General features: G+C 39.0%; 2 protein-coding genes across 2 annotated transcripts in view; one reads left to right on the top strand and one right to left on the bottom strand.

The window, feature by feature from the left end:
* Nucleotides 1-657: 657 nt before the first annotated feature.
* The window catches only part of LOC139807959 (uncharacterized), a 170,212-nt gene continuing 143,268 nt past the window's right edge, over nt 658-27,601 (bottom strand). Inside the window, exon 3 of the mRNA XM_071769479.1 lies at nt 658-817. Within this exon, the coding sequence (XP_071625580.1) occupies nt 776-817 (42 nt within the window). The 3' untranslated portion in view covers nt 658-775. The remainder of the gene's footprint in view (nt 818-27,601) is intronic.
* Nucleotides 7,674-9,850, top strand: LOC139809024 (uncharacterized). The gene is made up of 6 exons (XM_071771622.1): nt 7,674-7,997; nt 8,097-8,354; nt 8,656-8,864; nt 9,024-9,229; nt 9,516-9,664; nt 9,731-9,850. The coding sequence occupies exons 1-6, from the start codon at nt 7,674-7,676 to the stop codon at nt 9,848-9,850; spliced, it is 1,266 nt and encodes a 421-aa protein (XP_071627723.1).

Here is a 27,601-nt window from a genome sequence, read left to right as displayed (position 1 = left end):
CACGATCCGCATAATATTAAGAACGCAACAGCGAAACGGTATGGCCACCCAAGATGCGCTAGCATCTTGTTTGCTGGGTGCGACGCACGAGCCGGACTGACTTTGAACGATCTTAATGCTTGGACGATTTCATAAGGCGACGACATCCGTCGGTTACAAGTGTCTGTGAAATCAGCCGCGTTATGATTCATAAATAACCTGGCTTTCAAAGCGCTCTTTTTTTAAACTTCGTGCTTTGTGCATTTACATGATTATAATCCAATTATAAAAGAAAGTAATATTTTCTAAATCAATGTCGAACTAAAAGTAGATCAGATTTTATCTCGTGTAAGCAACTTAGTTATGCGATTTATAAGAAAATTTGTAACCAGATTTATGAAAATTATAAACAAGGAATTATACCAAGCGACTTTAAGCAATTAATTTAATGGAAGAGATAAACGATCGAATAATTGCGAATAGACGAAATTCATAGACAGACATTCTTTTATGTAAACGTAAATTTTATTTATAAGAACCCTCGTGCTTTCTACCTGCTCATAAATGCATGAACACATCGCGATACGGATAGCGTTGCGATTTCTATCCATCTAAAATCATGTTTTACGAGCAGCTGCATATTTCACCATCTGCAGTTACACTAGTTGAATTAACAAGAATTTGCAAGAAACATTCACGCCTGTTCCAAAAGTTCTTACTTTTCATCTTTTTGTTGAAGTACTTACATGTGTTTTGACGATACTTTACTTTGATATACAACTTGTGTTGCAAGATCTCATCCGCAGGCGGTCTTCCATTTCGTCGCGCAAAAGGATCTCTGGGAAACAGAAATGAAATCATGTGTATAGTTCGAACACAGCATTGTGACACATGCAGCATGTGTATGTGCGTAAGATACACATGTAGGATACACAAGGATGAATGGAAACAACGTGTAAAGTACGGTAAGTTTATTAGGTACACGGAAAGAACGGTTTTGCTGAAGTATTTAAAAATTTAGCTAGATACAGATCTAAAAATGATTTTGTTGCACCATCAAAATAATTATAGTAGGTCGCTGAAGTATTATAATAATGCTGTAAAAAAATTTAACATTTTAACAATCAGTTTGAGTGTTCTACATAATTATTTCAATGGTGCAACACAATTATTTTCAGATTTGTACCTAGCTAAATTTTTACATACTTCAGCAAAATCGTTCTTTCCGTGTAATTTAGATATCGAGACAATGCAAACTTTCCTTCTGGTTACTTAAAGAAAGATACTTAAGGCTCCTGGGTACTAGTTGCTTCTATCCTTGTTTGATGACGTTAGAGAAATGACGTTGATGAGAAGTGTCACGTTGAGAATTCTTACGTGCCATTTCTTGCTTCTGACATTATAAAAGAAGGAAAAAAGCGACGAATACCCAGGAGCCTTAAGAGAAGAAGTTATTTGTAAGTTTTCTACAGTAAAAGAAAATCGAATATTTTTACTTTCGAAAGAGGTCGCTCTTTCGCAAATTACTCACGTTTACTTCCAGCTGCTCTCCAGGTCAAAGATCATATTAATGCGATGTAACAAAATAATATTTGAAAAAAGAAACGTAGAATGAAGTTGTGCGTACAAATTCAAGCTGTGGCATACACTCCGTCTCGGGATACGTTTGATGACTATGCATTTCCAGAGTCAAATTCCGTAGGGCGTTATAAAATGCTGTGAAACGATACACATCTTTACATTGAGAATCTATCGAGTAGAAATATGGGCATCTTGGGTGGGACTAAAGGAGCGGTCGAATGGAATCGTTTTACCTATTACAACGTTTCAAATGGAGAAAAATTTTGGGAGAGGGACATAAGAACCACACAAAGGGGCAACAATTACTTTATTTTGACTTTGCGGGCAGCTTTTCCGCCGTTTCTTTGAAACGTTCCGCGTTCCTTTGTTCCCTGTAGCTTCTGTGTTCGGCATTGGCGTGAAAACGTTTAATAAAAAAAGGTGTCCCATGGTGTACCAATTTATGTCAATTTTGGAGAATTGAAATCTTTTAACCAATTGGTTTAGATGGCTTTTTAAATTGCCGGTTTCTATATGACACAATGGATCTGGCATATATGGTAAGTATACAAGGTGTTCCAATGACAAGTATCCACCGGGATTATTTTGAAAACTTGTGATTTTTGCTAGACACGTTGATTTTGTTTTCGAACGAGATATCTTTGTCAAAATCAATCACTTTAGGCTAACCCCCTAAGGCGGGGTAGCAACTTTCTCAAAAGGTAATTAAACAACAATAGAAGTCAAAATAAAATCGACGTGTCTCGGCATATTTCGGAAGAAAGTTAGTTTTCAAAATACTATCCGGCGAACACTTTTCATTGAATTCGACTTTGTATATGGATTTAAAAGCCTGATCTTAAAAATCACTTTCTCTACAAACACGCATGCAAGTAACAAATACAATGCGCGTTTACAACCAATTTCGTCTGACTAAAACTTATAACGCGGAGTCAGAATAATATTATAGGAAAAACGATGATAAAAAAAAAAAACATAAAGAATTGTTATTTATCTCACATGTATAGTGATAAAGATTGTCTTATCAAGATAAGCCTTTACAAAACTTCTTCACTTATGCGGTGTGTAGGCAGTAGATGTAAAAAAATGTTACAACACCGAACACGATAATGATTTCATAATAATGATTTTATAAAAAGAAACGAGAGCAACTTTGTCTGTTTGGCAATCTTGGCATGCGTGCATCATATATAGGGTGTCTCACAGGCAATTCCGCATTCAAAACTTTAAGGCCGATTCTACAATCAATCGCATGTCGAAGTCAGACGTCGGAACGTAGCCGATGGTTCATGAGAAAAATTTGTTGCCGAAAAAGAAATTCTCTTATTGAACCATCGGCTGCGTTCTGACATCAGACATATGACTGATTGTAGAACCGGCCTAAGAATACCTGCTGTATCACGAAGTGACACTTAACACTCATGGAAAACGAACGGAAAGGAACATGACGGTCACGTCGTTCACGCGATACAATGCGATATTAACGTGAGGATACCAGCTCGTTTCACATGGAAATTCACGAACTCGTCTAATCGATTTTCACGGCACCGCGAACGAAATCCGTATTTTTCGAGAAAAAGTGTTCGGGAGAGCGCACGCCGGAGCGGAGGACGTTGAAGGATCGCTCTCGTACGCTATCGACGCCCTGCTTTGCACTTGAATAACCCAATTTCAGGATGGCGCAACCTCTTCGCGGGGCATCCGCCAAGCTACGTCCGCAAACAATCCATTCGACGAAGATTTACGAGCTGAATTTTATCGCGCGCGCGCGCGCGCTTCACATTCTTCGCCGGTTACATACGTGCCCGCCGTGGAACTTTCTTAATGCGGTTATACTTCCTCTTACTTTGTTCCGAAGATTCGTAAAAGAAAAGTCGCGGATGAAAATAGAGCTCTCTTAAAGATGTACGTCGCTTATATGTCAAAATAAAGGGATAAAACTGAAATTTACAGAGATTGTGCACTTATATATCCCAAAAACCTGTGTTAAATTTACGATCGATTGTCCGACCCGTTTCTGAGATATTTGCTTTAAAAGTTACAGAAATTGTATATATATAGATATACATGTAAATATCATAATATGTATCTCTGCTTATGTACGGTAAAAATGAATAAAATTTTTATGGTACACTTCTATGACATCGAGAATTGCAATTACGGTTTTTTAAGATTTTCTGTTTATATTTTTTTTTTCAAATTTTTAATGATTTATTTAAACAATATCAAGTACAAAAATGGGACAAAATTGCAATTTTTACGCTTTTTCTGTCCCAATGATACCATGTTGTTTATTAATAATTTCTGAGATTAGATCTACACTGTTTAATCAAAAAAACAAAATTATACTACATATAGCTATAGCGACATACATCTTTAAATGCGGAACTTGAAAGGCGTGGCATTCGTCACGGGTATTATCTCTCGGGCGCGCGATCGTAATACAACGCATAAAAATATTAATATCGTAATGCGAACGGTTTTTTTTTCATATTTCTTATGAATGTCGCGCGCGTATTTTACCTAGAAATTATTTCAATTTCAGGATAATAACGTAAATAAATGTATAATACCATTCCGTAGCTTAATGTCTAGGAATGCAGGATGTGTCTACCATAATTCATGTTTTATTGCTTAATTATACGGACGGTCGAGCTCGGCCGAGACCGCGGCGGGAGGGAAACGAATTTGTGAAATGAATTTCACGGCGCAGTAACGAGATTTTTTTCGAGTTAAGAGAGGACGCGACGCCAGCTATAGGGTCGGCGCGGCGGTTTGTGTGAAAAATCGGCCGGTATTGGGATTAGGAGAGAATAGTGGGTTTCACCCTACTTTGCACCTGAATGACCCAATTTCGGCGCTATTGCGAGGCGCGTCTTACGGTGCGCGTTCGCGAGAAAGCGATCCCATCCATGGTCCCATACGGTGCCACGCTCCTTTGCAAATGAATGGGAGAGCGAAGAGCGCGACACTCTCGAGAGTCCCGTGAGTCGCCCCGGGCGGAGACAATCTCGTTGACTTTTTTCTTCAGGTTTCCTCATTGTGAATCAGCCATGCGAGTGTACGTGGCTTACGGCTCTCATCACAATGCAATTATGCGGGTCGTTCGGTCGCGCAAGATTTCGAAGCAAGATTTCGAGGCAAGATTTCGAGGGAGGATGCGCCCGGTTTGGAGAACCCGGAGTAACGTAAACGAACCGTTTACAAGCTCGTTTTTTCAGCACCCGACTTTTTGATTTAAGGATTTCACAGTCACTCGAATTTTCACGTCGCTGGAATACCAAATGGGCAGACCGTCGGGTAGGGTGAATGTACCAATGCCGGGACACTTGAGACCAATGTCTGGACACCTTTATCATTTTAGTTTTTAAATAAATATAACGCGAATTAACCCTTAAATGCCACACCTCTCAAGAATCTCGTAAATGACATGAAGGGTCTAAAAGACCCCAGCATGAAAAATGTCTCCTTACTCATTGATTTTCTGATCTTTAGTTATGAAAATTTTTTTCAATGTTGTTCAAGGTCTAGAAAAGAGAATAAATTGCTTATATTGTTAAAATTTCAATTTCAACATAGTATAAAAAATTAAGTAAACTGAGTACTGCTAAGTGTACACACTGGTAGTTCAATCACTCAACTATCATCAGAAGGAGCATGAGCTCCATTTTTGGCGGAAACATTTGAAAATATATAATTGTAAAGGATCTGGGGTCCTCTGGACCCCGGGTGGCATTTAAGGGTTAAAAAATCAAAGATAAAAATATAATACAAGAAAAATATTTTTATCTTTGATTCTTTGATTTTAATTCGCGTTATACCTTACTTAGGCCCAGTTCTACAAACGCCGGTTAACTTTTAACCTTAGGTTAACTCATTCTTTGTTTCTTTCTAACGTCCCCTTTAGAAAGATGTTTGTGGAACTGGGCCTTAAGGACTAAAATGATAAAAATTTCTAGACATATAGGTACGTGTCCAGGCATTGGTACATTTACCTTAACGTTTTAAATTTTGAGACAGCTCCGCGTACGTTTATGTGCTGTGAGATATCATGCAAAATGTTTAAAAGTATATTGACAAATCAAAATTATATTATATTATATTTCGCGTAAGAGGATAGCTAAAAAAATATTTTTTTCTGCGGAATGTTTGAGAAATGTTGTGCAATTTATTGAGCGCGATATTACGTTATGTTGTTCGCAAAAAGCGAACAAATAGATCTGAGAGCTACTATTAAACGCGGTGGGAGTCTTCATTGTGTGTCGCGAAAAGAAGTATGTAAGCGTGACATCGAGGTGGACACAAAGTCCGTTTTCAGGATAAACGTCGCGGTGATACAAATGCCGTTTCATTTTTTAGTAGCCACATGAGCCGGCTGGATCATTTTTCAAAGGAAGGATTATTCACGCTAAAGACCTTACGCTGTCGGAGATCGCAGATTTCTACGTAAAATAAGGCGGAGTAATGCCTTTTTTTTTAAATGACTTTAGTTGATAGAAATCTGCAATTAAGTTTCGCATTGTGGAATTAAAATTATATTTCGTAATATAATTATAAATGCAAATGATCCCCGAAATTCTCTTCAGACATTATGAATAATAATGTCAAAATAATATACAGCATTTATTATAACGAAGGTGATATATGTCTACTAGGGTATGTCATTTTGGAGCAACTTTTTTTTCATTTTACGAATAGCATATATACTTGCAGGAAGGTAAAATAAGATACCTGTTAAAGTTTGAGCCCTTAATATTAATAGTAACAGGTCGCTCATCGCGATTTTTTATTTTTTATTTAGTAAAATAAAAAAAATTTTATAACTATCTAACAAACAGTAATACAGCATTGCTCTACATAGATTTTTGTAGTAAATTTACCGCTCTACAAAAAAGATCTCTTATCATTTTTTCATAAATTCAACCGTTCAAAAGATATTCAAAGTTAAAGTTTGATAAATTTTATAAAACTTGTTTTTGCTTCTTATGAATTTTGTATCATATCGACTATCAAAAATTATGAAATAATCAATACATATTTTTGTAGAAAATTTAACGATCTACAAAAAAGGTCTCTTATATTTTTTTCATAAATATAACCATTTAGACGATATTAAGGTTTAAAGTTCAAAGTGTAAACCTTAATATCGTCTAAAGTCTAAATGGTTATATTTATGAAAAAAATATAAGAGACCTTTTGTAAATCGTTAAATTTTCTACAAAAATATGTATTGATTATTTCATAATTTTTGATAGTCGATATGATACAAAATTCATAAGAAGCAAAAACAAGTTTTATAAAATTTATCAAACTTTAACTTTGAATATCTTTTAAACGGTTGAATTTATGAAAAAATGATAAGAGATCTTTTTTGTAGAGCGGTAAATTTACTACAAAAATCTATGTGGAGCAATGCTGTATTACTGTTTGTTAGATAGTTATAAAATTTTTTCTATCTTACTAAATGAAAAATAAAAAATCACGAGGGATTTTTTAATATTAATATTAATATTAATATTACCCGTTAATATTAATATTAAAGGCTCAAACTTTAACAGGTATCTTATTTTACCTTCCTACAAGTATATATGCTATTCGTGAAATAAAAAAAAAAGTTGCTCCAAAATGACACCCTAATGTTTACAGAATATATAATAATATATCAAATAAAAATAAATTACTATTAGAGAGAGAGAGAGAGAGAAACTATTTTATATAATACTATTTTATACTTGAAGTTTTGTTCTTTTATAAAAACAACGTAGTCTCACTTCACATCTAGTCTTTTTTACCATACGCATATGTATATATTTTAAATTCCGAAATGTAAAACGTCAGTAAATATTTCCGACAGAACGATAACAAGATATGCAAATTCACCCTGTAACTCAAGAATATGTCCGAATACGACATGGCTTACGATTATTATTGAAAAAAATATAGAAAATATAAAAAAATTTCTTATCTAAATGGCATGTAACCTATTCTACATTTTTAGATAACGTGTATATTAAATTCAATTCAATTACTTATATAAATATTGATTTTTTTGAACGTTAGATAGGTTTTAATAACAAATTTTAATCTTAATAATTTTAAGAAAATGGGATTAGATGTCATATCGCGAGTGTATCTCTGACAATATACATCTTTTCGAATGTAATATTTTGCCTTTTCAGGAACCTCCGTGTAGAATTTGCACTCACCTTAGTCCGCCAGCTGCTTTCAATCCACGCACTTTGGAAAGCCGTTATAAATCGCCTGTCACGAGACGAAGAGAGTACTGCGAGCCAAGGAGATGTAATGCGAAAGTCGGTACGGATTTGAAATACGAATTTAATTCACGTTCCTACAATGCCGATCGTGCCGTAAATAAAATTCAAGAACTGAAGAGAAATGTTCAAGGTCTTGATAGACCAAAATGTCATGACGGAAAGGTAACCCATTAACAAACATATAAATATTAAACAAACATGATAAATAAGAATGGGTGTTTTGGATTATATCTTGTACACAGTAGCTTCTTCAAAATTTAGAACAAGATTAGACAGGAAAGTTCCAAGTCGTTGGAACTACCGGTCAAAATTAATGAACTGAAAGATGCTCATAATGCAGTAACGGCCTGTTTACGAGAAATGGAGAAAGTAAGAACATTCCTGGAGGATGAAAATTCCTGGTGGAAAATTTTAAAAGGGCGTTCGGTCGATTGTTGCCAACAAAAATTGCCACATCTCCATGGCGTTTTAGACGGATCATCAGTGACTTTAATGTTGCTTGAAGAAGGCACTGATGAGGTACAGTCCCTCTTAATTTCTTATTTTACAAATTTAAAATAAGATAAAGCTTAAGCAAACTGTTTTTCGGCTCATTCAAAGCAAAAGCTAATAACCAAGGAATACGACCAATATACGAGCAAATAAAAGGTGTTAAAAAACTTTTTTTTTTAATATATAACGTTTATTCAAACAAGCTAAAGCTTCAAGCGAGATAAAGCTTACTATTTGTAAACTAGTAATATATGTAACAAAGAACTTGAAAAATCACTATCACAGTGTAATGAAAAAACGACTTTGTATAATTTGTACCTTTTGATAGGTTCCACGTCGTTTTGTGACATCAATGCCGAAAGAAAAAAGTAATGTTTCCAGCTCTAGATTCGGAGCTTCTTCGAGAGAATTGACGAGTGAACCGAAGCAAACCGAGTATGCGAATCATCAAACGGAACATACAGACGAGTACGCAGATTCTTACACGACTCCACATTACAGTCTCGATATGAAATCAGCATTGATTGAAGTTACAAGGTAAATTTTCTACATCTTCAAAATTATCATATAACACTTTTGAATTATGTAATTGATACTATTAATTAGATTAATTTAGTTTTGTATACAGAATCTATTAAATTTTTACGTGTACAAAAATATAAAGATATTTTGAAAAAGATAAAATCTTTTTAGTAGTCACGATAGCCACGAACCGACTCAACGATACGTTAAAAGAGCTGTTGCAAGCGAACAGAATATCGTTACTTCTGAGTTTTCTAAGGAAATACAAGAAGACAGAAGCGACGAGCGGAATACACCAAAGAGATCACACAGGTCTAAAGAAACACATGACAATAACGTACAATATGAAGATAGAAAGAACAGGATGGATAGATCAAATAGTAAAATGGATACAGACAGAATTACTATACATATTATATATATTACTTTGTTATTTATATTTATATAGTATGTTTATACATATTATATATATATATATATATATATATATATATATATATATATACACATATATATATACTATATATACTATATACTATATACATATTATATATATATATACTATATGAAGTTAATAAAAGAATATAATTAATTAAAAATTGTTAGTAATATTATTCTAGAGAAAATTAATCAATCACAGTTAAATCTTTAACATATGACTTTCAGTTGTGCCACCCAGAGAAATACGATACGGTCAGAACATTCAAACGACGTACGAAGATGCGTTGAAGTCTCGAAAGGCATTTAGCAGTGAAAATACCGGCAGCAAAAAGCACATCAGAAACGATTTTGAATCGAACGTGGATTTAAGCACGGTATATAAAATTTATTTATAAATTTTATTTTTCAATATATGTATATCAATTCTATTTATCCTGTAGGAGCTTCCATCCAGAAATGTGCCAAGTCATAAACCAAGAACAAAGACGATCATTGAAAGAAGCGTTCGTTGTATTCAAAATCTTCCAACAAAAATTTCAAAAACTAAAGGCAGAGATTAATATGTAGTATATATATAGATATATATATTCGAAGATATATAGGTTAATCTCTTATATATCGATGTACTAATATTTATTTTCAAAGTGTAACTTTTTAAATAATTAAAACATTTTTTAAATAACACACAATGTGATTAGGTATATATCCGCATATTTTGCTTGATGCAATTATGCTTGATGTTAGCAGACGCTACGAAATATCGATTGTACTTCAATCGAGTTTCACAACATTCAACTTACAAATTTTAGTTTGTTGACTTTTTGTCTACGTTTACAGAGTGACTTAACTACAATCAAAATATTCCATAATTTCGACCGTATATCACAGGATTGTTAGGTTCTGCAGGAATCTCAAGAAAAGGTTTCGGGATGTATGCACACGATCTTCGAATGATAATCAGGTTAGATTATTGTTTATACAATTATTTATTATAAATTTAAGTAGTAAATACATGCAAAAAGAGAGAAACAAATTTTTGTTTTAAATTTATGCACAAATTTAGGTGTACGAAATGAAGAAAGTCCTTACAATAGCGAGGAGTCCAGCTATCACTATTGACGATGAATTAAAAGTGGGCTCAATGACCATCGTGATTCTTCGTGAATGTGCGATAATGAGATCTCCGCTTCCTACTCCGAGTACTTCGTTTAGAAGTACGAGTTAAATATAAAATTAAATTTTACAAGCAATTTCTCGATTCTCGATATGAATTCAATAGCACGGCAAAGAAGAAATTTATAAAACGTTTTTAATTGATCGATGATAGATCGGAAGTTCCAAAAAACAATGCGTTGATGAAGCAAAAGAATCAGTCGATTGAAAGAAGTTTCGTCGAAACTTATTGCGAACAAGCCGATGAAAGACTAACAATAGAATTTGGAAAAACATCTTAAAATTTAAGATGGAAGAGAAAAACGACGACGTGACATCTTTTGATGGATCTACTTATATCTTGACTTTTGAATCATTTGAAGTATCCTTGAAGAAGGAAGAAAATACATCAATATTTGACAAGCGACGATTAGAATCTACATCACGCAGGTCTACAGACAGAATTAAGTCATTCTCCTCTAAAAGCGGATGTTCAAAATCATGCACAGAGTATAGAAAAACCAGCTCGAATGGGTACGTATGTTCGTTTAATAATCTGTTTTACTAAGAATTTTAATCTTTGTTTAACTGATATTTTTTAAAAAAATTTTATAATTTTAACGGATCAAAAATATCAGATAAATTAAAGTTTAAAGTAATCAATGTAGTCTTCAATTGTACATACAATATTAATACATACAATATTTGAAGAATATTTATTAATGCGTAATTGTTAACTAAATATGCGACCACATATGTGTAATTTTATAAATATTATAATATCGAGGGACGTTGTGGACATGAAATACGTATGTACACATTGTACACACAGAAAAATAATTATTCTACAGCCAAGAAAAGCACTTACTTATTTTATTTTAATTCTTTTAAATAAGTTTTCTTACAACAAAGAATATTTTTTTGCTAATAGTTTTCAAATATCTTGACACAAGTCTTTGAAAAGCCAGAATATTGTTTTAAGTAAATGTAATTCTTACAATGACTTTATGGGCCTTACAAGGTTATGTATCCCGCAAATCTACCATAAAGTCATTGTAAGAATTACATTTACTCAAAACAATATTCTGCTTTTCAAAGACTTGTGTCAAGATATTTGAACACTATTAGTAAAAAAATATCCTTTGTTGTAAGAAAACTTACTTTAAAAGAAGTAAAATAAAATAAGTAAGTGCTTTTCTTGGTTGTAGAGTGATTATTTTTCTGTGTGTATATATCCAAAGCAGTAATGAATATTATACTTCTCTACATATATATAAAAGTCATCTTTACACATCATGCTCCAAGATGGTCTGGCTGTACTAATGTCAATTATACATTTTACATATATTTCAGACCTCAAACGTCAGACTGCAAACCGCAAGCGTTGCGTGAATCACCATATCGTCAAAAGAAGCCCGAGACAAAGCCCGCGGGAGAGATGCCACTGTTCGGTCAACTGAAAACAAAAATGAAAGAAACGTCGAGGAAGTTCCAGGTCCTTTTTTGCGTTTCTCGTCTCTCCGTCGTTGAAGTATTTCTGCACAAGTTGGAGGCTCTCAATAGATAACTTCCAACAGAATCCCATGCCATTTTTTAAGAAGACTACGAGTCGCGCCGTGGCGAAAGTGAGGTTTTTGTGCAACGGCCTTAGGGCTAAACGGGTATTGGGATTCAAGTGCGACTTGAAAAAATGCGACAGCACTTTAACGAATTGCAGCGCTGGAGCTTGTAGGAAAAAAAGCATGATTTTTGGCGAACCCAGTAATCCATGCGGTTCGAAAACGGCCGATTCTAGCGTCAGCGACATTTCGACAGGGTCGAGTACAAGTGAAGATAGGTTTTAAACTTGTGATTCAGATATCGATATGTTCTTGTTACTTACTGTATGCTATTTCTCATAAATTCGATCTCTCAAAAGCTTCGAACATTACTCGATTCGCTGATTCGAAAAGGGAGAAAGGAAAAAAAAGATAGATAATAAAATTCGGGATTGTCAGGTACGTTCTTCGATTTACGCGAGCGTTAAGTAGCGATATATCACTGCCTAGGCATACAACAGGCAAATCGACTTTTATTGCTTTATAGCGCTTGTAAGCCGCGCACCATTCCAAGCCGCACGTGTAATCTGGAATGTAAAGAGCTCGTTATTATGGCGGCGCTATTCAACGGACTGCCAATTGACAACGAGATTACATGTAAGATGCCAGATTGAGGATGTGGCTCATGACTCTTCTTACGTACACAAAGACGCCCTGTTTCTGACTACAATATTTTTTTGTAAACGTGCGAGTGATCGTTATCGTCGATTTTATTTTTTTGCGACCGATAGAAAATTTTAATTATGTTCAACGAAGCATAACATAATTTACCTTCTACGTCATATTCTTATAAATTCTTACGCTACTATCAAACGCCAAAAATTGACAGCTAAAAATTCCACAATATCATATTCTTAAGAAACAAATTCGATAAAAGCACAATGCAGTAATTAAATCAGCTATTGTAAAAATATGATTTTGAATTGTTTTCAGAAAATTTGTATTTAAATTTGATCACTTACATTTTAATTAATTTTAAAACGAAAATTCAAGTTAATTTAAATTTGGTTAATTTTGAGGGAGAAAAAATTCATTCTCGTCGATTTTTTTTATTAGCTGTTCAAAGTTCAATTAGCCGCGTAATCGAGGAACGATGATGTGATTCATGCGCGATATCTGTCCACCCAAAACGTGATCCCTCCGCTCTCACCCGCATGGATCGCATAAATCGCGTGTTTTCCGTCTTATTGGCTGATTGAATAATACATGTAACCGAATAATATTAAACCGGCTGAGCGGGACACGCAAGGTCCATGACGCCTGTCATGTCGGGCGGGTCATGCGTCAGCATTTTGACGAGTTGTTTAGGTCTCGATCAATTTATCGCTTAAGTCACACGCGGAATGGTTGTTGCGCCTGTATTTGTCGATGCAGAATTAACGACGCGATGTAAGATAAGACCGCGGATTTATGAACGCTGTCTACTATATCAATTCATCATTTTATGCCTATTATATGTCCGTCTTAACGTTAGGCTATTCGATCGACACGTCACGTTCGTAACTATTATTTACGTTATTGCTCATATTCGGAAATGAGAGAGATATCTCGAACAATAGTCACTTAATGTAACAAGGATTTGATACGAGGAAAATTTTCCCTCGCAATTTTCCAAATTCATTCAGTTGTCTGAAAGATGATAGACACTCCCGACGCGTTTCTTCTGCTATTATAGTATTTTTATACAGAATGAGACATTATAGTTGAGCGCACAGCTCTAATGATCGTCGACATCCGTAAATGCGCGCAGGAAATTACGGTACAAGCGAAACGTCAAAGTACTGACAATGAGTAATATACAATTTCCATTACGCTTGCGTTTTTGCGAAACACATTTTTGCGAAGACCTCGGATTCCTGGGCGATACCAACTATCGCATATGGATGCACCTACGAAGGAGATCCCCGCGTCGTATTAACCGCGTGTAATTTTGCGACCAAGTGTATCAAAAATATTATTATTTCGACGCGCATGAACGGCGGACGGAGGGAGAAAAAGTATTAATGACAGAGTATTACGCGGCCGAGTGCAAAAATCACCGCTAAATCACCGGTCGGCCGCCTATAATCTCGCCTATTCAGCGTAATTTATTACGCATTGATATTTACAATCCTTTAAGGTTAATATCTCTCTCCGCGTCACGACGATTGCCACGCGAGTCCGCTGGTAATGTGAAACCTCCTCGTTCGAGAGAACCGATGATGATCCCCCCTTGAGATTGCATATTTAACGCGCGACCAACAAATTGACCTTCCTAGCGCCCCATTATACGACATTTGCGAATCAATCAAGACAAGTGGGCGGCGAATTTACATCTAATTATGGTGCACGTGGATATATCCGAGAGGTACATTATATGCTGCTATTTCTTTGATCTCTTGCGAAACGGCCGATTGTGCGTTGTTACGTTGCTCAATAATTGAATTACTTATATTTAACGGCAATTGAAGGGTTAACATCAACAGGATCGAGTTGAGAATAATCGCTCCTAAAGGAGCCAATTTCGTGATTCTTTTTGATTCATCACAGATTACATGCAATGTAAAAAATCGCTAAATGGTTCTCGCGCAAAGCGATCAGTTGTAAACGGAATAAACCGATGAGTGAGAATAGAATATGAATCAAACACCAATCTAAGTTCTTTATCAACATCGAAGATTGACTGACTATCCTCCGTTCAAATTGTAAGCTCTCGGTCGTGCTTCAATTCCGCGTGTCTATTCTACGTGAATTTACTGTCGAGCTAAGGGAGAGAAAAAGAGAGAGCGAGAAAGAGAGACGGAGAGAGGTGGCCCCTCGACGCACACAAACGTAGCTCTGGCCGTTGCATAAATCACAATGAAACGCACGCCTCATTATACTTGCAAGCACTCGTGTAATTGCGACGGGCGTGTCTGCGCGTATTTACCCGTGCAGATCCACACCGGGCCGGCTGGTTGCCGAACATTATCGCCGCGTATGTGTGTTTGCATTCAGTTTCTATTCTTTTTTTCTTTCTTTCTCGTTCCGTCCACACATCTCGCTCTCTTCCCTGTCTTTCCTCCTCCGTCTCAACGCCATCCGCGACTCACCGATGCTTTCCGCGACCGGAAACGGAAGGCCGGATATGGGCGTGATGCATGACGCGGTCTTAAAAGCCGTCGCGTATAACGCGGAATTATACGTTTTTATTTGCAAAAATGTTCTCGCTGATCCGAACTGACCAGAACTGGCGTCGTGGCTGTCTCTTCGGTCAAGGCAAAGATACTCCGTCGTTCCGGTACTTTTTATTTACAAAATCGATAATAGCTGCCTAAATTTCGCATCGGCGTACGTATTATGAATGATGAGAGATCGTATTCAATAACCAATTTTACGTGTCAATCATGATCTATTATGACAGATTCTCTTCTGCGAATTCAATGATGGCCTTTACTTCGAAGAAAACTGTAAAATTACCTTTATTATTATAATAGCATTTACCTTTTTTAGAATTTTTATGCTTTTTACTATTCAAAATCCTCAAAATAGATGATGTATGATTCAAGATAAATAGAAAAGCTTCTGAAAAAATTTGCTAAACTGTCGAGTCATTTATGGTACAAAGATACCGATTTCTAAAAGAAATAGAGTCTTAAGAAATGTCAATCGTAGAAAAATAACGTACAAATAACTTAAGGAAAATATGGAATAGTTAGTATATTGACTGGTCAGTATCACGTGGTGGTCCTCCGTGACCGGTACTTGACTTTCCAGGCACCCTAGTGATCATTAATGGTGACCGGCGCCATCGGAACTTTTGTAAAAAAAAAGTAAATGTCATCCAGTAAAATGACGAAATTTTGAACGACGCAGATAGTTGGACAGCAATGTAAAATAAAAAGTGCGTTATTCGATAACTAATACATTTTATTTTTAATGACGTTACACAATATTTTATTATTATTATATACTTCGGTAATAATGGAAATTCTATTGTGGCGTATAGGGTAAATTATACGAAACTCGTCTACTTAGGTAGACACCGTGTTAATGAGGCACGTTAGAAATCGTTAGAAACCGCATGTTTTTTTTTCAAATTCTTTCTCTTCAATCGAGTGAATTATATACACGATATATTAAAGTATTAAGCACTTGTAAAATTATTTATCTCTATAAATTCGCGATATAAATCACGGAACAATATTAATAATTACTACATTAGACAGCACGATACCTAGAGGAAAGGAATGTCTATCTAGCCGCTTCCACCATCGATAGATCACGGCAAATTGCCCGGCGAGCGCCATCGGCATAAAAATAGCCGCGGCCGAGGAATACGCGCGTATCACTATAAAGACGTCGACGCAATTAATTACGTCGGACACGTGGAGCCGAAGCGTACCGTGGCCGGCGATCGTTATCGGTTTAATCCTTGAGCTACGGTATCGATACTCGAAAACCTTATTTCTACCTTGGCTCCTTTTGATGAATTGCGCTGCGCAATCACGCGGCTTACCGCACTCAACGAGCGCTGCACCGTGGAAAACCATAACTCGCCGTGAAACAATGAAGGTGAAAGATATCCCCGAAGAAAAAAAAACAAGCATAAAAAAAGAGAAAAAAGAATGAAACTGAAAGAGGGAGAGAGAGAAAGAGAAAAAGAGTTTAGCTGAGAAAGAACGACCACCCACAGTGTGTTTGTACCGCAGTTCCGAAATTTTCACGCTTTTCTAGCGGCCGGTTACATCTCTTCTCTCCGCTCCGATATACGTCGCCACTCCTTCCTCCCCGCGTCGTATCTAGCGTCTCATGTAAATGGAGCACCGCTGTCGGATGAATACCAACCGGTGAGACGGCTCAGGTGTCGGGCCGTCCGCCGAATTCGTCATGGATCGTTATTCAAAGTCGACCGAGGCCGGGGATGGGAAGAACGAGTCGGAGCGGTGCGCGCAGCGCGACTATTAACCGGCGCTTAAGATGCACGCGGTATCAGGGTTATTGATACCTCGGCGACAATTTATTGCGGGACTTCGCGTTTTAGGCGCCGCAAAGGCGCACGGCGGCTCGATATTTTACGTTATACGTGAGCGCTGCTACGTGGAATCTCCCAAACCACGCTTAGATACCGATATCGCGTTGAACTTCGAGGCCCACTTGGGAGAAATAACGGTCATTTTGTTCCATGTTGAAGCGGCAAAAGTTACGGAATTATTTAATATGAAAGATTAATCCGCCATATAAACGGATAGAAAATAGTACGTGAAGGACGCGATACAAGAATATGTACCGCGATGTATTTTGCATAAAAAAGTAGCGGACAATCGGAAGGGTTGTAAACCCTTCTTTTTCCTACATGCGGTATCACTAGAATTCTATATAAAGCTGCAATTGTGTGTATTTGACGTCACTCACGTAACGATTGAAATCCTCCGACGAGATGGATCTCAAAAATATGAAACGTTTAATTTACTCGCTCGACAGCTCTGTCATTATAGTGTTTTCGTATTATCATGTATTTATCTTTGATTTCTGTGTCTATTTTTTTTTAGAATAAGCCACGGGTGCAACCAGGTGCAACGCGATCGTACAATGTCAGGTTACAATTCATAGTCGTGAGTTACATACGTTGAGTTCGCCGTTAGTTTTTTCCACTGAAGTACCGCGCCATAAGTATGCTTAATGAAACGCCGCCGGTGTCTTTTTAGATATACGATACGTATCATATTTCTGGCGTGGAGCCATCTCGGGTCTCCCCTGCAATTCCGTGCTACTGTGATATGGTCTAATCTATGTTAATTGGGCAAGTTACGTTTCCGAGATCGAATGTCAGATGGACTCGCTGATGAATCACACTTTTTTTTCGAGATACATTCTTAAAGAGATACGAAATATACGTTCTTGGCTCATTCGTAACTAACGATTCTACCGCAATCATAAATTAACTGATTCGTGATGGGGTCGATCATCCGAAATCTTCATAAAATCGCCAGACCAAGTGATTCCGCCTTACATTTAGACGACGCGCCGTCTGATTGCAATACGCGCAGAAATACATACATATCCGCTCGCGAGTTCCACCGCGGTTGGTATTCGCGGCGGCTAATCAGCGATCTCGGGCATTTGATCTCGCGGATATGCCTGTCCGTCGGTCACGCGTATATACGTGCGCCGCACGCCCACGCGCGCGGACGCACGAATCGGGCCCTCAACGCGATGCGCGCACCAGTGCAACGCAATGCAACGCAGCGCAACGTTAAAGCAACGCGCGCAATCCGCGCGCCGCGCCGGTGCCCCGCGTCCAGATGATGAAACGGTGCACTCCGGGGCAATTTGACTTACGACATTTTGAAAGCGAGCCGACCGCTCGTGGGCGTGTGTTGAAACGTTGGGATGTCGGACGGGTTTTGCGTGGGCCACGGCATATTACATCTGGCCAGGTACGGGGCCTTATGATGGACGAGACAGGTGATTACGCGTGTGGAAACCACCATGCGAAGGTGCGCGCCATTCGAGACACTTGTGCGCGCGAGTGTGTAGGTGCGTGCGCGCGTACATGCGTGCGAGAGACGCGTGTACGTACACCGGAGAGTACACACCGGAACAACGAGCGCGTCCCGCGAAGAGGATCGCGAGCGCGCGTTCCGTTCTTATCCCGCGGGATCGCGCCACTAAGAGGGAGGATGATGGAGATGAATTTCTTGAAGAAGGATGCTCGGCGCTTCGATAATTTGACAGCTGGGCCTTACCGCGCGCGTTAATGCGACCGTGATTCGCACGACTAATGCATCGAATGCGCGCTACGTTATTTCGTGGGAATGTCGCGTAAATGCGTCTTATAATGCTGATTAATGTTGCGTCAATTATGGAGAAATAAATTAAGTAATTCTACGTAATTCGTAATTTTCGCGAATAGCTGCCAGTTTTGAAAGCGAATTCAGGAAACATTTCAAAAGTATGGGGAAAGTCGGTATGGGGCATGGGGATACATGGATTTAAAGTCTCAATGTAAGGGAATCGGTTATGCGATTTGGAGCGTTCATCGGAATAAAAGTATAATGAGTTTGAATACTTAATGACGCCGGCGCACAGTTATAACCGACTAAAATTGCGGTATGTAATGGGAGGTATAATGGAGCCTGAAATTGTAATATGTGTAATTTATAGCAATAGCAATTACGTGAGGTGATATCCTCTTTGTCGGCGTCATTCTCTTCATGTATAATTATACATTGCGTAATCGCATGTATTAGCGTTATTCCGGCAATCGGCATTTAAAGCTGGTTCATTATAATGATGTGCGATGCTCCGTAATGTACTCGATTCGAATCACAGTCTAATAAGAAAAAGATCGTTTTAGACGTTTCTCCTTTCCTCCTTTCTGCATGTCTACTAAATTTAATTTGACGTAAATACTGGAATATTTTTATTTTGCATATTTTTTTCACTGATTCTGATTCCGTTCGCTTGTATATCTTGTTTGACGGAAAGAGAAAGAGAACAAACGAATTTTCTCCCGTTTCAGATATGTGTAGTTTTCTCCCTTCCTCGTATTCCCCATTTGTTTGCATACAACCACAAAACGCAAGCGCGCGAAATGATGACGAGAGAATCGTTTCAAATCTCGATTTTCCCCGCGCGACTCCGAGAAGCCGATACGACGGTGTGCGTGATCGGGCGATGGCAATCACGCGGATCCATCGTAGATCGTTAATGTCTGTCTGTCAAGCTGTCGCGTGACTCGCCTACGTCTTCCTCCGAAAGCCGAAACCTGGCCTGTCTGGATCATCCGCGCGTACGATCGTTACTTTGAGACGTCGCGTCGGGACAAACGGACATCAGCTTGCTTTTTGAAGATTATTGAATATAAAGCCATTTAGTATTGAATGTCTCTTAGGCATAATAATAGTCTAATAATTTTCAATCTTATCAGATATTATGAATTCTAATTTAAAATATTGTGTCAAATTTTTGCTTGTACTATTTTCATATTTTATCTTTTTTCCTTTGATACAATTTTCGGGACTTGAAATATTCTCCAGCATTGCTTGATCTTTATGTAAAAGATGCAAAAAACATCAGGGTTAAGGAATAATCATGCAAAAATTGAGTTATCCTAAAAATGTCCTCGCTATATTCTGTTCTTTTTCTCTTTTTATCGTTTGGTGTATACTGCACACTTCTATTAATTATATATTTTTATGTGCTCCTTCCTATTTCTCATTCAAATTTTATGCGCATATATCTTCTGCGGTCCAGGGAAAGAATGCGCAAAATCTCGTCCTATATGGTCGCACATGCCTTTCGCCGGTGCACGAAAGCCGCCATTTTTAGTTGTTTCGTTAATTAATCCTGAGTGGCTAGCGTGAAAACCATTAGTTTTTGTCCCCGAGTGAACGCGTACGGTTAATTTCGCCGGCAGTGGACTCCTGGCGAAACATGGCGGACCTTGGCACGCGAGTCGTGTTACGATCTTCTTGCCTCTCTTTCCAATCGTTCGCCCTTCGTTTCTTTCCTCGTTCTCTTTCGCTCGCCGCGAATGCTCGTCGCGATTCGGGTTGCGCGTTCGACCTGCTTGCCGTTTCTTTCACAGAGATTTTTCATTTCCGACCCAGTTTTTTTATCTCCGCTGTTCGATTAAAATGCAAGCTCTTTTTATGTCCGCAGGGCACTCCACAAAGTGTAAACGTTACACTGCTAAATTCGTTCGCGACATACAATTATCACGCGGTGACACACGACATCATTATCTGCGGAATTTATTGCCCGCCGACAACATACATATTGCACGAACGAAAAAATATCGCAAAGCGACAGATTTTAATGTCGACAAAGGTTCGCAGTAATGGAAGATAATATTATTCGTATCCGAGAATTTTTTAAATTTCTATTTGCTTCAATTTCCGCTTTCATTAAGTTCCACAAGAATTCTAATAATCTTTCCGCGCGTGTGTGTGAGTATGTGACATTATATTAATAAATCCAGAAATTTATTAATATCACTGATTTCATCATCAATTATTCACGCAAGTATATCACATTCTATGAACGGTATAAAATATTAATCTTTTATGCAGAAATGCTAGGAAACGGATATGTACATACGTCATGATTGTCTCGCTACCTAAAATTCTATTTCTGCCATTTTAGACAATAATTACCTATATTTTAATAGCATGTTATATCTTTATTCCCCCTTCGGTATAAATATTTTTTTATTCGCTTATCTATGTATATCGATTATATCATCTGCATATATTAAAATAAAACCGTCCAAATCATGATTAATTTAAATATGTTGTTAGTCTATCAAACAAAAAAATATACGTATATACTTTCAAAATAATATTCTCTATAAATAAATACATCTCACAGTTTTAAGCACCCAAAAGTCATGCTTGGACAATTAAAACGTGAATTTTAATAGAATTCGCATTTCTTTCCACACACCTGACTTCCTGAGCTGATTCTCGCTAATAACGAGATTATACATAAATGTACAAACGATAAACCCGACGTCAATTTCCGCTCAGGGAACATCGCTGGAATAACCGTGGCTGTAATTCATCGCTGAGGCATTAACGGCGCGTCTGTGCAGAGAGTAGATTTTTTTTCGAGGCCAAGACGCTTGCAAATATCGCCGCTCGTACGTACGTAACGACGAGCGAAGTCGAACGAAACGATCGGGTCGACTCGTGCGGCGTGCCGCAAAATTGAGAGTTAACGAACCTCGACGAACCCGCTGACACTCCGGGATTGCACAATCCCGGTGACGGGTGTACGCCTATGCACGCACACATACAAATACAGCGTGTCTAAAAAATCATTCGCTTTCCATTGTACATTCATTTGAAATGGATTTGGGATACGATAGGGGTAAACAGTGCAATTGTTGGCCACTCTACAATGATTGGCCACATCTTAAAAAATTAAAGATTATAAAGAAATACTATTAAAATGTTTTTAATTATAAGTACAAATATATTTAATATACACTTTTAAAAGAAACACTTTTAAACATTTTAATAGTATTTCTTTATAATCTTTAATTTTTTAGGTTGTGGTCAATCATTCTAAAGTGGCCAACAACTGTACTGTTTACCTCTACCTTCTTTTGTTCGGCGAGGACTCAACGAAACGTCACTTTTAACTTTTAACGACTTTGCTTAGGAAAATTCTAATCGTGAAGATTATTCCAATTTACCATTTAACTTTCCATTTTACGATCTAAGTAAAATTGTGCTTAAAACACGGAAAGATTTCCATTTTTCCTGCAATTAGCACAGCTGATATTTGCAACTCGAGATAATACCGACTTCTGGGACATCCACATCGTGCGCACATACGTGAAGACACACTTCGCAATTTATCGCTCGCGGCTTCTCGCGCGCAATCTACGGCCGCGAAGGCGCGATGTGTCGAGTCTGAGAACGTATGACAGGTAATTTATTCACCTGCGAAATATCGGGACGAGTTCGAGTTTCCGGGCACGTACCACCGACAGGTCATTTCCCTAATTGCCTGGTTAGTCGTTTAACGGTTTGTTTACGAGAGACGAGAGGATCGAGAGTAGCGTGGAATTTCCGAGCTCACGATCACCGGTGAAGAAACACGCTTCTCGTTTCACGGATCGAGAGGATGCGTCTTAAAAACGATCGTCTACTGTGGACCAACGTTTTTTTTATCATCCGATGGACACTCATGACGACCTCGAAACTTAACGGTGCGAGTCCTTCGGGAGACATTTCTGAAAAGTATGTGTATGGGACATCGGGAGATCTTGACGTTATCTACTTCATCAATGCCGGAATATCCAAAGTGGTACCCCAATTGCCTTTTTACCTATAAAAGTCTGTATTTTTACAAACTTTTAATTCTTATTGCAAACGAAGAGTGTGTGTTAGAAATATTCTTCCCACGCTTCTGAACGTATTGAGGCGTCAAATAAAGGCGCAGGAATTTAAGGAAGCTTCGTTTGCGAAGTCGTTTTAACGAGGGACAGTACCGACATATCGACGTATCTCCGCGGGGACAAAATCCTCGTACGTCAGTGGCCGTTTCTTGGCACGAATTGCGGCGCACCATACACCACGGAAGGCGTTCTCGTTTCGTATGGGGCAGGATCGATCTACGGGGCCGCCATCGAAACGAGGGAGAGAGAGCCGAGAGCGTTTTCTGGTATCACCTTATGGCGAGCGGCAGATGTGCACCCGTGTTCCCGTCCCTATCTCCTCCCTTTTCTTGCCTCCTCGACTCCCCTCTGACCCTTCGTCCGCCGCCCTTCCCTCGCGGTTAGGCGTATACTCTTTCTCTATTTTATGGACTCGTCGCCCCCGAGACCTCGGGTCCCGTATATTTACCATAAGGCCATAAGCATCGGCGAATACCTAAGCGACATTTAGCGACTGCGCCACAGCTTTCTAATGCTACCATTGCCCGAAAACTTTACCGGTAATAAATACGCGAGGCAATCGCCGGTAATAAAGGAGCATGTTATCGCATAAATCACTGGTGAATTACCGATACTCAGTCTGCTCGTCTCCGCAAATGCCGCGTCGTTATTGAATGGCATCGGAAGAATCGACGCAAAAATTGCGTCGTCCATCCCGTCCATCACAACGCAATCGGAAAGTATATAATCCAATTTTTACGCAAAAATTTTTTTTAAACAGAAAACGTAAAAATGTATATTAAAAAATATGAAAAAGTATTACGTGTATATAAAATTCAAAGTGATTATTTGCAAAGGATTTAACTGAGACGTTTTTATATTTAAAATAGGTGATATTTAGAACGAATGGTTTCCGTTCTAATTTAAAGAATGGTAATTGGAACAATGGACATTTTCTGCTCAGACGCTAAAAATCCGATACCATTTTGCTTTACCTAATTTGGGAACATGAAAACGGCCCGGTTTCTCGCCGCATGGCGTTAGATACCTATCCTACGAGAGACAGGCACAAAGGAAAATAATTATCTCTCCCGTCGATGTGAATAGATAGGCGGGTGTATATAGATACGTTTTTGTAGGTAAAGATTATTACTAGCCAGCAGGATGCGCACCGGTTCACTCAGGTATACGAAAAGAACGTTAATCGATCCACCTTGATGAAACAATCTTAGGGTCGAGATCAAATCATCGCTTCTAGGATATTCTAAAGTTTTTAATACGTATTACTACGTTGAAAGAATATATTTGAGATTTTTTTTACATCAATTTTATTATTTTACTATGTAGAAGGTAACTTTTACTGATCATAGCAACAATTAATCTAAATTTTATTATCTTTTACAAAACGTAATTTAATAAGGATTTACGTGATAGAGTATATTTGTATATGTTAATATGATGTATACTTATAGAAAATTGAATTGTCATAACTTTGTCTTAATGATTAAATATTGGCGAATCCCATTTTCTAGTAGTATTAATCTGGTACAATGAAGCAGTCTTTTAAATAAAGAATAAGAATAAAGTCTTTTAAATATATAACATGAATAAAGACAGCATATATATTATAAAATTCAATATTATTAGAAAAATATCAAAATTATTAATTCAGAGCAATGGATATGGATCGAATCAATGTGCTACGTTGATCTATTATGCGCAATTTGGATTTCTTGTACTGTTCTAGCTCTGATGAAGGTTCCATTATCATAGAAGAAGAGGAGCAGGTCGAAAAGAAGGATTCGCGGCAATCGAGTTCTTTACGCATTCGGCACCCGAAATCTCGTTTAGATTCTGGGATCCCAGGCACGATGAATCTCGTACGCTGGACCTTCCTGACATTCCTACGAGTGAGCATCGACGACAAAATCTGGACGCGTCTCTTGAGAGCCCGCGAATTCTGCGGCCGCCGTTCGACCGCGGAACGGCAAACTGGAATCGGGGTCTCCCGGGTTCTTTTGATGGGTGGAATAAAAAAATGGGCGGCGCCTTGGATGTGCCGGGGCCCGATCTAAGCCTGAGACCGGGCGCGCCGAGGCCGGACCTTAGATCCCGTCGGTCCCTTTCCTTCCTCTCGTTCGTTCGGACCGCTTTCCCTCCTCGCGCGTCTCACCCGATGGAAGAGGAGCAAGGAGGGGAAGTGGAAGGGCCGACGAAGAGGGCAAGTGGATGAAAACGGCCAACCACCGGCAGCCTGCGCGGCGACTCACGACAGGAATATCAAGAGATCCTGCTATACAGACCTCGGACAAAGGCAGCTGTGTTGTTGTTGTTGGCGTTGTTGTCGACATCGTCTTCGATGGTCGTCGAATAAAGTTATGGGCTTTGCCCGCACCCGTTTGTCCTTGTTAGGCTGAGAGATCCCGGGGCTGTGGATCGAGCCGGAGTATCGATATCCTTCGGCGAGGAACGTCGCGCCGTTTCGCAGCGACGCGTGTCTTGATATCACGATTACTCGTAATGAGGATCGTCAGAGAGACAGAGAGACAGAGAAACAGAGAAACAGAGAGAAAGAGAGGATATTCAAAAGTAAGAGGTAATGAGCGAAGAAAAATTAATCTCAACTCTACTGATCTTCATAATAGCGGTTTGATTTGATCTTTAATCGATACACTTTTCGCATGTTCTCATTTAACATATACTACGTTTACGCGAGCGTTATTTCTGTAGTAACTTATGATAATTCCTTTGCGTAAACGGGATTTTGTAGTAACTTACGATAATTTACTCCGCGTAAACGGGTGAATTATCATAAGTTACTACAGAAGTAACGCTCGCGTAAACGTAGTAATAGTTGCAGACGTGAGTTGTAGATATAAGATTGCATCATTATATTTAGCAGAAACTCGAAATTGACGTTATTATTCACTCTCATTAAATTCTCTCATTCCAGTTTTAATTTAAAATCTACGAAACTCAGGAGGAAGCCGTACGAATTTATCCCAGTTACCAGTTTCTTCTCCGGCAAAGGTGACCGACCGAGATTCCGACTCCCGACGAATCTTCGACCCATAAATTTTAATCATAGAATTGCAGATCACGGCTCGGGCTGGCTCATATAAAGCCAGCGCGAGAGCTGTTTGCGTGATTGCCGCGGCGCTCTCGTCCTTACCCTCCCTCCCCCCTTTTACCCCGGAGGCCCGGCAACCCTCGGGAGACGACGACCCGATAAGCGGGTCCGCGAACGGCAGGCGAAAGGGAGACACCGTGGAATGAAATATCTCTCTTGCTGCCCACCGGTAGGAGAAGAAGATTCTCGTTTCGTCGGGTAACACACGCGCGTGCCAGCGTGCGTGACGCGCGCGTCCGCGACTGTGTTCGCGGACGGCTGGTACGTATTAATCACGCGATTCGTCCATAACCGTATTTCAGCTCGGTCGCTTACTCAAGTCGGGCTTTAGCAGCCGCGCTTCGTGCGACCGCTTCTCTCTCTTTCTGTCTCGAGGGATTTTTGTCCCGGCGATTATTTCTGTGCGCGAATTTTTGTTGAATTGTCGTCTCCCGTGTATGCATCGCATCCTAATACACCTTAATTTAATGCATATTCCCTCTCTCCCCCTCCCCCGGGTACTGTCTTTAAGACTAGCACCCTCTAAGAGGCGTTGCTCGAGATTACTAACTCCCGTGACAAGCATCACCATCACGAATCATATCGTTAGGGCAGATCTCGTTGGCCTTATCATTTTGTTTGTTCGATCAATTTGTAAAGCAAAAAAATAAATAGATTCGAGTGCATTTTTGATCAAGGATTTAAATTTTGCACCAAGCTTCGGCCATTACAACGAAGCTGGGTCTAACGAGGCTGGATGTTCTATAAAGTATATTTTCAGTATTTAGTTAAATCACCATAAGTTTCTCCGATTTATTATAAAAAATAACGGGATTGACGAGAGAAAGAGATTATTGAACGAAAAGATAACATCATTGTAGGATCTTACGCGATCTGTAATACGATACACAAATACATTTATATTAAACAATTACTGCGGTCGAGCGTAAACTGATTGATCGAATCCTCGAGAAACTATGCTACGTATTCAATTTCGCGACTGCGGGATCGGAGAAACGCGGGAGGAACAAGGACAACGAGCGCGCTGATGAGAGGGCTGCGCAAAGGGCGAGGAGAAAGAGAAAGAGAGAGAACCAAGAGGGAGAGTGGGAGAGTCTGAAACGAGTATCGTAAGCGCTGCGAAGAAACTATAGTGAATTTCGTCTTGGGTGGTCCAGGATCGGCAGCGGGACCCTGTCGCGTCCCCGCGCCGCGCGAGCCACCTCGTCGGATAAGGGGGCTCCTCCCGGGCCCCTCTGCAACCACCGACGGGCGAACGCCGGGCCCCCGTCCTCCTTATCCTGTATACCCCACTACACGACGGCGGCACTACGCGAAGGCGAAAGGCCAGTCCTGAAGCTATATCGCAGCCGCTACCAGCCGCGAGTGAAACGCGGCTCGGGACGAGAGACGGCCCGCCGTGCTCATTTGTATGTCTGTAATTAGATAGCCACCCCCTAATACGATCCCCGCGCGCGAGTGTTATTATTTCCAGCCACGAAGAACGCCGGTCCCCTCCGTGGAGGCACGCCGAGCCGAAACCTCTCTCGATCTCGTCGATCTTCCTGCGGACCGAAAGAGATAATCCATCGCACGATTGCCG

Source organism: Temnothorax longispinosus, chromosome 2, assembly GCF_030848805.1.
Source record: "Temnothorax longispinosus isolate EJ_2023e chromosome 2, Tlon_JGU_v1, whole genome shotgun sequence".
Lineage (NCBI taxonomy): Eukaryota > Metazoa > Arthropoda > Insecta > Hymenoptera > Formicidae > Temnothorax > Temnothorax longispinosus.
The sequence above is the reverse complement of the archived record's forward strand: the minus strand, read 5'-3'. Positions and strand labels throughout refer to the sequence as shown.

What these genes read in the sequence shown, in the direction of transcription:
- LOC139809024 (XM_071771622.1), top strand. Translation starts at nt 7,674, where the DNA reads ATGTCATATCGCGAGTGTATCTCTGACAATATACATCTTTTCGAATGT. An exon ending in GCATTGATTGAAGTTACAAG is followed by an intron (nt 8,865 to 9,023) that starts GTAAATTTTCTA and finishes TCTTTTTAGTAG; the next exon opens with TCACGATAGCCACGAACCGA. An exon ending in CAGGATGGATAGATCAAATA is followed by an intron (nt 9,230 to 9,515) that starts GTAAAATGGATA and finishes TATGACTTTCAG; the next exon opens with TTGTGCCACCCAGAGAAATA.